Below are 11,234 nucleotides of genomic sequence, written 5' to 3' on the forward strand. Positions count from 1 at the left end.
GGATTCACACTGTCGATCGATACTTTCTCTGTTAGTTAATAAGAGAATAAAGGTTTTATTGTTTTTTTTATTAGTGGCAAAACTACATCAATCATCACATTGATGACGTCACGAGGTGACGCCACCGGCGGTAAGATGCCACCTTGATTTATAACTGATTGGTGGCTATTGCAGTTGTCATCTATACTTGTCGTGATATATATTTTACCAGCAGATCGAGTTAAGAATGAAATAGCGACATAAGAGGTATGCACCGACTGCGTAACACGTGCGTGAATGCGCGCGGGCAATTACATACAAAAACGCATGCGCAAGCGTTACGCAGTTAGTGTTCCTAAGCTTAAACATAGTATGGATGACCTAAAAGTTGGTCAAATAGTTTGTTAGCCACATCTGTATGCTCTATGTATAGGTCACTTTTATAATAATTCGGGTAATTAAATAATAAATTTAATTATCGGCTTAATTATTACCAGTTTTATACACGAGTACACATCCAGTTAAGAATTATGTTGTCTCATCTTTATCATTGTGAACTTTGAATGTTTGGATCATTATGCCAGTTAAATTATCTAATCCGTGGAGAATAGACTGTGTTTTGTTACGTTAAATAATGTCTTGTTTAATATCTGGTACGTACCTAAAAATGTTTGAATTTATTTTAAATAAATGAATGGTCATTGACATAATATTCATTTGTTGTTCATGATCAAGTAAATTCATTAAACGAAGTACTGTGAAGTAGATGTCTGTCTAAAGTCTAGTTTGTTGAAATATTGACTGGTACCACACATTTTTTAATGTCTAGTCTATATTGAGTAGAATTTGTTATTCCTGAAAGCTATTTTATCTGAATGTATTCTCGTAGACGAAGATGCAAAAGGCGTGAAGGTTTTAGAAAATGGAATAGAACTGACGTTACAAGATGGAAACAATGCAGTATTTGAAGACTGTTGGCTGCGAGACCATTGCAGGTAAGAACTTTACATTACTGTCTAAAATGAATGAATAATTCAATCGAAGTATGACTGACTTCATTTATTAATAAAGGACTAGTTTAAACATATAAAAAAATACATTTCAACTGAAGCAATCAATCTTTGTAAAATGTCATAGCCATATATAATATGACATCAACGTGCGCGATTTGTGTAAACATTCCTTTTATATCCCTGTAGGCAAATATTCGAATACAATTATGTTTGTTTGTGAATAAATTAATAACATTTTTGCCTATTACCTATTTCTTTATGTCAGATGTTCTGTGTGGTCTATGATCGTGGGGTACATTACTGGGTTTTTACTTGCGTTGAGCTCACAATTAAAATTAAGTATTGGCAAATGGAAGTACGATTCGCCACGATGGGCATGACATGCCTAGAGAAGGATCAACGAACAGATTATATAATCTGTCACTGGTTGTTGGGAGTGATAAGGGTATGTTTGGATAACTTCTCGTGTAACTAAAAAATTTAAATAGAACTCCGTGTTCTTTAACCATTGGAAACAAGGTTTATTATATATTTACATAGTTTAGGTACATGTACCTTATCAAGATAAGTATTGAAATAAAATCTAAAACATATTTTAGAAGACATAACATTTTACTTAATTTTGACAGAAGCAAAACTTAATTTGATTTTAAGGTCTTATTTAGTTCACCCTGTTCCGTCTGTCTTTCGTACTATTTAATTTCTAAACAAATAGAAGACAGCAGTCATGTATCTTTTCCGAGTTTTGTAAAATCGCTTATATTTACAGGTGTTCATCGTGCTATCACGCGGACACTTGCCAGCGAGCGAAGCACATTTTGGAAATCCCCGAATCAAAAATCACAGACGCAAGCCGCAATTCTTCACAACTGTATATAAAATGTTTGTTTCAAAAGAGTTTGAATTTTACTAAAATTATTTTATCAGAAACACACGTCAATTTGATTTCCTCATCGAAGTTTTGAGTACCAACAAACTGGGCAAGATGTCTCCACTGTTAATGATCTTTTGTTTAGATTTTGTATAGTTCTAAGAAATATTTTAATGTCCTTGTTAAATACTAGCGTGAATTTAATCAATGCTTTGATATAATATACAATATTTGCTATGCGAAAAATATATTTAAAAGTTTCAAATATTTGTAGGAAGTACTCAAACCAACAAATAAATTTTGTTCAACTTCATTATATTAAAACGAACAGATTAAGCAATAAAAAGTAAGATTTATATTTTTTATCGTTGGTAGGACGAGTAATTAATAGCATTAATGTAGGAAGCTTTATGGCGGTCGGGTAAATGAATTAAAACGAACAACGTAAACGAGTAACCTTATTACGCCCTTGTTTCGTTTGTAACGTTTAACATTTTTAAAAGTAGAAGTCAAAGCATTTGGAAATTAGACATGCGCAACTGCGCATGCACTTTTTCGGGTCAAATTTAAAAAAGTAATAGTGTAGTATTTCTTAAAGATACAAACTGCTTGCATTTCGGACGCCTCTGTTTCTTATTATTTGAGATTATATGTGGATGCCAATTTTATAAAAGCTGTAATGGATACTAACCCCGTTATCCATAAAAAAGATAAAGCACACTTTAAGCTAAAATATGTTTAGCGGTTTAGCCATGTAAGCGGAACAGACAGACTTTAGCATAGTATCCGTCCTACTATGGATATAGTATCCGTCCACACTACTACCATGTCCAAAATTCGATGTCATTATAAATTGTTATCTGTAACGTTCGAGCATTGTTTTTATTAAATAACTCAATAACGTTTCAGGGGATGATGGACATAAATCTGTGTACGACATTGAATTCCTGTCTAAATTTGATTACAAAAGCTGGAATAAAGGGCGTACACTGAAACCCATAGTATGGAATGGCCGAGACATAGCCCACAAGCTGATGAAGGTCCATGTGGACAAGTTTCTGCGTACTGAAGAGGGAGTCAGCATAGTGTTTCAGCATCTCCTTGATTATGGTGTCGCTTTGATTGAAGGGGTATGATGGAATAAATCTAAAAGTTAAAATTACATTACATAATATTATTACCATATATTATTATTGGTCATCAAGAATTTCAATCTACCGCCCGCGATGAACATTATTATGAATGGACATTATTTAAGTGGTCATTTTTTGCTCTGAATATTTGTCGTGTTATGGGAATTTTGTTATAATCGTCGAGTGTTTATTTCCCGTCGTTTACAAATCAGAAACATGTGGACAAAAGTGTAATAAGCCTTTTTTATTGAATAAGCCAGTTAACAATGTTTGGCAAATTCATATCTCTCATCTCTGTTCTCTTGGTTGCGCCACACAACAGCCCCAAGGCTGTGACGCCGCAAAGCCCGGGCTTGAGCACCTGACCCCGGGATCAGCGTAAAAATAACCTTACATTTTTGAACATTTTGCTGTGATTTTATAACCGTCAATGTTTTAAGTTTTTAAATTGAGAATTATGATGATAAAATGCCCTCGCTAGTACTCTTGGTTTAAATTAATTTCTTAATTTAGTTTATACATGAACATTTTAATGTTTTAAGGCTATCGGGAGAAATGAAGCATGAAGTTCACTATATTTGTGGCAGCTGTTTCCATCACAGTAGCGCGCCGGCACATTCACGGATGTTTGATTGCGTTCAATTTGCACCATACCTTCCAAACTAACAGGTTTTCCAATTAATCCGGTGCAGTCTGTGGCTTTTATACTGAGAAATCTAAATTTGATCACGAAAATTCAAAATTGAAAAAGTGTTAAATTTAGACATCGAAAATTTTACTACATCAGGACCAAAAATGATGAAGTTAAAAATTCAAGATGATATGAAAATTGAAAAGTTTCATATTTTACCAAAAAACATCCAAAAAAAGTCAATATATACACCGATGTAAATCTGCAACATGCTTTGTCAAAATTGAAGCATTCTTAGTTTTTTACGCCAATATTATTCATCTGCAATATTTCTTACTTGAAATGATCTTTTGTCTTAATTCGTTATTTACCATACTCAATACTCAATATATAATGTATATTATTGGTATAAATTAGTTAAAAGTATTTTTGGTTGCTAGTATATAACCCATGTAAAGAATCTCCAGTTTATAGCAATTTCCCTTGATTGACTCTTACAATCAGCGCGGGAGGAGAAACAGTTTACACTTACTGCGTTTATTTTTTATTTAATTTAAATAAAAATAATAAAATATAACAAAATTAATAAAGTGAAAGTACAACGGATTTCATTATAAACTTTGGGTTGGTTTGGTAAAATTTCGCTAACTAGACCTCACCACATAAAGTATTTTGAAAATTCAACATGTCGAATCTAATTAATTTGGAAAACGGATACCCAACTGGGTGCTTGTTGAATAACTTTTATAATTTTGAAATAAATACATTTATTTTACTAAGATATTTAAAGTGTGGAGCAATTTATTTAACGTGCGTGTGGTCTGAGCGCCGTCTTTTATACCAAATTTTTATTACTTACCATTAGTTAGTACCGCAGTCACGTTTCCACAATACAACCAACAAAAATGTATCTTTACCGTTTTGGAGATGAATAGAATGAATAAGTAGTAAAATGTATCTAAGTCAGTAAATGTACTTAAAGCCATGCAAAGCCAAAGTGGATGTCGTACGAGGCGATTAAGAGACACACAGCCTAGGTAGCTGATAACCAACAATGGCATTCGCAAGTAGGGTTAAAAATCTCAATAAAAATCACAGCCAAATCTTCTAAATTTTAAGGTTTTTTTTATGCTAACCTCGGGCTTCGCGGCTTCACAACCCCGAACGGAACCGGGAACGTGCAGATGTGAGAGATTCATGCAATATCAAATCGACAATTTATGTCTATGTCTAGTCTATATAATAATAACGAATTCTCCAGGTTGAGCCAACAACAGAAGCTACGGCAATCGTCTGCAAGGCTCTGGGCGGAATCCAGCAAACGTTGTTCGGAGGCATGTGGGAGTTCACCACCAGGGCCGACCATGCCGACACCGCATACACAAACCTGCCACTCGCTGTGCACAACGACAACACGTACTTTACTGAGGCTGCTGGGTAAGCTTTACTTAAATGAGGGCATCATTTCAAAGAACATGCAGACAGACAGACAGACAGACAAAAATTGTTTTGGCCTCTATTAGTATTAGTCCCATAAAGACTATTGTACACAATAATTATTGTTGTTCAATATCTCCTATGTACAGACATGGCTCAATGTATGTAATGTATGTATCAGTGTAGTTATATAATATATATTTATGTACTACTTTATCAGTGTTAAGGCTGCGTTATTAAGACTTTCGGATATGCAATATATGCTCTTTAATTTTATTTTAGAAGGTTTTAATATTTTAATAGTTTTATTATATGTATAGATTGCTGTACCAATATGTTTGTTCAATATACCCTTCATGCTACGTTGTACACTATACCAACTTGATTATACTGCCCGGTCTTATGATGACAAGTTATTGATATAAAACAATTAATGGGGTCGAGATAATTATGGTACCCTCCGTTCACATGGAGGGTACAGTGCCAATCAACTTAATTACTCCTTCTCACAAAATAAGATAACTTTTCTCGTGAAAAGAATGTAATTTTTCGACGAGTTGTATCGTTTGGGCTACAAAATTAACAACCTTGGGTTATGGTAATGAAAATAATGAATTTTTAAGATAAATTATTGTAAAATTTACTTATGACATAAAAACCGATTTACTTACCTAATCATCAAAATAAATGAAAAATAAACTCAACGGATTAAATGAAATAGTACGGTAGTTGCCATTTAGTCAAATCTGATACGTTTTTTCCCGTGTCAAAAACAATATGTCTTATATGACAGTAGGCACAAGTGACGTCACAAATGCTGGAATCAAAAAGAGTTTTAATTAAACTTTATTTGAAAAAAAAAACTACTATCAATAAAATTAATATAGTAAAGTAATATTTGATTAGCGAGTTTCAATATGTGAATGCATTTATTCTGAGGCGACTACCTATTATTAGCTAAGAATGAATTAGTAAGGTTTTAAAGAAACTTAAGTTTTATATAAAGCAAATTGGGTCGCGTTGTTTCGGGCATAAATCTGCGAAGATTATACTCTTCCCTGATAAGGTAAATCCCTAGGGACTCGTTTTTCGTTTAGAGTTTCCCTACAAATTGCCAAAATAGGGTATTTACTCGGCCGAGGCACAAAATGTGCGATATCGATAAATAAGATTTTACTGGATAAATAGAGAAAACAAGAATATAAAATTGTATTTAATCTGTCACATTTTTATAAACATAATCACAAAATAATTACTGAATGCCGGGTCCTATACGAGTAAGCTTACTTATTGGCGATTCAAAAATTAAAGCCTGAAATCGTCATTAGATTTCACAAGTCACAAGGTCTACTGCTACTTGTTAATCGCCTAACCTAGTCAAATATATATTTCCATGATCTAATGAAAAGTTCGCAACCAAACGCGACTGATTGATTTGTTATAACTCATTTCAAACTTTCAAGTGAATTACTTAAAACAGGTATTAAACGCACACGTACCATTTACGAGTATACCTCGGACGTTTCAGTCCGTGGTAAACGACTTTAACTTTCTGCCGAGCGTAACACAGCAGTGCGCGTTTAGTACCTGTTTTAAGTAATTAATGATTTCGTTGTCGTGATAAATCAGTTTGTACTTAAAGTAATACAATTACAATTTCCTGGTCAGGTTGCTCCAATTCAACGAAGCACCTCGCGCAATTTCTGTAAAAGGGCAGTGCTCGTTTTATTTACATTGGAGCCGGCGCGGCGCCCGGCTTTCTTTCCGCACGGCTGGACCGCTCACCATTTCTTTTTCTGTTCAAAAGATTTGCGAGCGACGAAATCCTTTTTAAGTTTTTACAAAACAAAACAAAAATAAGTCGCTTTCGCCCTCGCCGGAACCAAAAAACGAGAGGCAGAGAAGTAAAATAATTGTGTCATTACTGATTTCGTCGAGTGCGCTGCGGTGTAAACGAAAATAAAATACGTAATTTGCGAGTGAATGACGAAAACTCAAGAGTTGTAACGTTTTATGATCAAACGTTAAGTAATATTGTATGTTATCAGATCGGAGTATGTTTTTATTAAAATTCTTCAAATTGTATTCCCGTCTTCATTTCCTTCCCTATTTCAAATTTCACTGCAAAATGACTATTACAAATCAAATGCAGACATCTCGCTTCTTACTGTTTCTAGAAAACATAATAACAGTGCAATCGATAATATATAGTTAGATAAATATCGAATAGTTGAATTAATCTATTGAAAATCAGTAACCGTTTATAATACCGTAAAATACAGTGTCGAAATGTAGTATAAAATTATATTGTACACGTAACATTACGAAAAAATAAAACATACTTTGTGCCAATGTTTTACCATTTCGGATCACAGAAACAATGACAATAAGGCGCTCGAAGAACTTCCGGATACATCTACAGAACCATTTGGATTTATACAATCAAGAACCTAGTTATTTTTTCAAGGGCCATCTGACTGGGAACCACTTTAGTTGGAATCCTCCAGTCATTATTATTTCAGAGCCTATTTGAAAAAGCTTTCGCTTGTTAGTTGCTTTTAAAATCTATTTAGCGATTTCGTTCACGGCTTGGTATTTTTGCGTTTCCTTTCTTGTTGCGTACTTGAACAATCACCAGCCAACATTCAATAGGGGTCGGATAAAATGGTTTCACATTGGTAATCGTATTATTGCCCTTCGGCAAATTGCCGCCGATTGAAAATGGGTGAACCACAAAGGAAACTTGTGATTTAGATTCAAGATCTCACTCAGGTTCCCGAAAGTGTTTCTTTTCATGGCCTCTATAGAATGAAAGCCTAGACTGTATGAGTAGCTGAGATATCTGTTTAGGTAAAAATGTCTCTTTAGAAACGGTCGCGCAAAGAAATCTTATCTCATTTCATTAAAAATTGCCTCCTAATACAAATTTACTGACGCACTGTTCTATTGAAAAAAATTTACACAGGGAAGTAGATTTATGGGCCGTCTGAGAAATATTGTCAGAGGCGTTTTACCGTGAAGTAAAAGACTATAAAATTAAATTGTCTTACACTTATCAAGTCTTTTATAAAATTGGATTTTGGCAATCTTGTAATGATGGTGTCGTAAAACTGGAGATCACACTAATTTCCGTCTATAAAGCTGATGAAATGTAAATTAAGTATCGTTTTAAGCAAGTCTATAAAATAATACTAATTGCTATTCATGAGATATTATGAGCAGTGAATCGTTTAATACGAGTATTTAAGTATTATAGTATTTTATGATAATTATTTATGATGAAAAATATTTAATTTAACAAGGCCAATCTTATGGGTCTTTGTATTTTTTTAGATTGTCCACAATTACTTTATAAGTTTTATTGATATCAATTAGTGATAGACATGCTAGGAAATTTCCAATAAAGTCACGCCTCTTTTTAACCCGTATTGTTCTGTGCCGGCGATGGATTTGTACTTCGTATTACAGTACCTACTAATTCCATGGTGCCGGCTTTGTGCAAATGTCACTTTACCAGCCTCAAATTAGGTTACGTACGTCTACGTCACCGTCAATCGAGGTACAATCCATCAAAATGGCGTTACATCCAAACAAATCGGCCGTCTGCCATTGCCATCCACTTCTAGCGACTTAGTAATTTTCTAATTCAATGGGCTGGACGCGATTATGTGTAAAAGGTCTCGCAGTTTGGATGGCAAATTAAATTGTACTGACGAAATTAAATGTTATTATCTACTTCTTTTTGGACCTTTAAAATTCGACTCAAGCAAAAAATCCCGCATTAGATTGGTTTGGCAGGAAAGATCAATTTATTATCATATTTATTGTTGGGTCGGATGGTCGGATAGAACCTGTGTAGGTGAGGTCGAATTATGAAAGTTGTTAAATGGATACTAGATTTTATAACAAAGTCTGGAATATCAAACCGGCAAAGTTCATTCCGAATTTCTAATGAAAATGGAAAACACAAAAAAATTAATAATACGACTAATTTATAGATGAATGTGGTAATTCACAGTTTTATTTTCAGACTGCAAGTGCTTCATTGCTTAGTCCACTCGAATGGGTCCGGGGGGGAAACTATACTCGTAGACGGATTTTATGGTGCTCTCAAGTTGAGGCAACATTTTCCTGAAGATTACGATTTCCTCAGCAAGTTCCACTTGGAAGCTGAGTATATAGAGGAAGGACATCGTCACAAATATGCCGCGCCGGTGATCAGAGTCAATGATGACACGAAGGAGTTGGAGCAAATTAGGTATACACTTTGATTAGGCAACTTTATTCTACATATCAAATGTGCGAAAGTTTGTATATGAAGTGATTTAATTAGATTTTTATGTGAGATAGGATGTTGGTCAATCACCCAAAATAAAAATGGATTTCGAATGATAATTAACATATAGAATAGCAAGTACGGTACGTTTTATCACAAAATTCTATTAAAGAACAGATTAAATATGAGTAAATTTTTTAAATCATCAGTGAATTGATGAGTAAATAGACTGTTTTAGTGATTATATTGATTGAGGTCATATACGTTTGTGCACCTATTTAAGGTTTAATGTCTATGATCGTGCACCCATGGCGTTCGCTGATAGCAAGCAATGCAGAGTATACTATCGCTCGCTGAGGAATCTGGCACGATACTACGAGGATCCAGAAAATCAGTGGCAGTTTAAATTAACACCAGGTAAACATTTATTCATTTCTGTAATGTAACAATTGTTTACTACGATTCTGAATCGTCACAAATTGAAAATTAGGATTGGTAATTCATGTATTCACATGTTACAATCACAAATTAATATATACCCACCCTTGTATTTGAGAAGTTTTGAATATTTTCTTATATAGTTGTTACTAGTACAATGAAACCTTACTTTATTGAATAATATAATAGTCCAATCGCGATCTAGTCTATTTATCTACCTAGTCTTATTGAGATGTAATCGTAAAGCTTCTAACCCAATTGATTAAAAAGTTGACATTAGAAGCTTATAATAAGCTTTAATAGTAGTAAATTAAGATTAAAACAAATTTAGTAAAGCAGATAAATTTGAAAGTTACGTAAGGGACAATGATCGTGTAGTTTCCGCCAAGCTTTTTTGGAAGAGCATTGGAAGAGGCACACCCAAAAAGTGCTGGCTTGATCTGACAACGGAGAGCGGCGAAGTCGAACACAAAAGTAAGAAAATGACCCCACTTTCTTTCTGAAAGCGGCTCACGAAGAAATCAATCTTGAAGAAATATCAAGAAATATATCTTGAATTTCCAGGTACCGTGATGGTGATGGATAATTTCCGTGTGCTGCACGGCAGGACAGGGTTCTCGGGACACAGGGTCCTCTCTGGTTGCTACGTGTCTCGCTCTGATTGGTTGGACAAAGCGCGCACTCTTAGACTCATACAATGAAAGTAAACAAATAAATTTAACTTCAGATTATGTTCTGATTTTTAATACATACGTTTTAAAAATCCCTCAAATTACGTATGGACATCAATTACGGACAAACAATATATATTAGGGAAATAGCCCGGTGCATTATTTACTGATTTATTACATTAAGAAACAGTCTCAAAAATTGAAAAGAAATAAAATTAAAAAACAAACCTTAATCAGGTTTTTTTTTCCAATAACAGTCTCAAGTAATTTTCATCAGTATCGGGATGAGTGATTTAATACGACTAAAATTTTACTTCATTAGAATAAAGCAAAAAGGGCATCTTTTTGCAATATTCCAGAAAAGAGAAGAACAAACGCAATGAATACAACATTAAAAGATATTGAATTTTCTTTTCCATTCAAAAAGAATTGCTGATGAAGTATTCAAGTTTCAATACGGATATAATACCTCTGTAAGAAACTGTTCCCAATCCAATTGTGGCTGGTGGAAGAAAAATATTTGTTACAACTAACACGTGTCGATACAACTAGCTATGGTTATATGTTTTTTTTTAAATCTAGGTATAGGTATATACCACCTAACTAGATATAGGTATATTCCTAATCACCATATAAAAGATATAGATCTAAAATACTAAACTGATATTAAGTGACTTTATTATTTATTACATATTTAAGAATACCGTTGTTTTCATAATTGTTTTAGAAGCAAAAGAAAATGAACTTCGTTTTGTTAACATTTAATTATAAAGAAAAGATGTGGT

At 33.7% G+C, this 11,234-nt stretch overlaps 1 protein-coding gene across 1 annotated transcript; it reads left to right on the plus strand.

The window, feature by feature from the left end:
- The first annotated feature begins 522 nt into the window (after positions 1 to 522).
- On the plus strand, positions 523 to 10,509 carry Tmlh (Trimethyllysine hydroxylase). Its single transcript, XM_053744350.1, has 8 exons — positions 523 to 632; positions 869 to 974; positions 1,762 to 1,874; positions 2,773 to 2,993; positions 4,889 to 5,064; positions 9,095 to 9,322; positions 9,624 to 9,757; positions 10,343 to 10,509. Exons 1-8 carry the CDS (start codon positions 614 to 616, stop codon positions 10,477 to 10,479), a joined length of 1,134 nt encoding a protein of 377 aa, XP_053600325.1. The 5' UTR covers positions 523 to 613; the 3' UTR covers positions 10,480 to 10,509.
- Positions 10,510 to 11,234: the final 725 nt, after the last annotated feature.

Source organism: Plodia interpunctella, chromosome 4 (genome assembly GCF_027563975.2).
Source record: "Plodia interpunctella isolate USDA-ARS_2022_Savannah chromosome 4, ilPloInte3.2, whole genome shotgun sequence".
In the NCBI taxonomy this organism is placed as follows: domain Eukaryota; kingdom Metazoa; phylum Arthropoda; class Insecta; order Lepidoptera; family Pyralidae; genus Plodia; species Plodia interpunctella.

Excerpts from the sequence above, each read along its gene's own strand:
- Tmlh (XM_053744350.1), top strand. Across the intron at positions 1,875-2,772 it reads TTCACAACTGTATATAAAAT|GGGATGATGGACATAAATCT; the intron begins GTTTGTTTCAAA and ends ATAACGTTTCAG. Across the intron at positions 9,758-10,342 it reads GCAGTTTAAATTAACACCAG|GTACCGTGATGGTGATGGAT; the intron begins GTAAACATTTAT and ends TTGAATTTCCAG.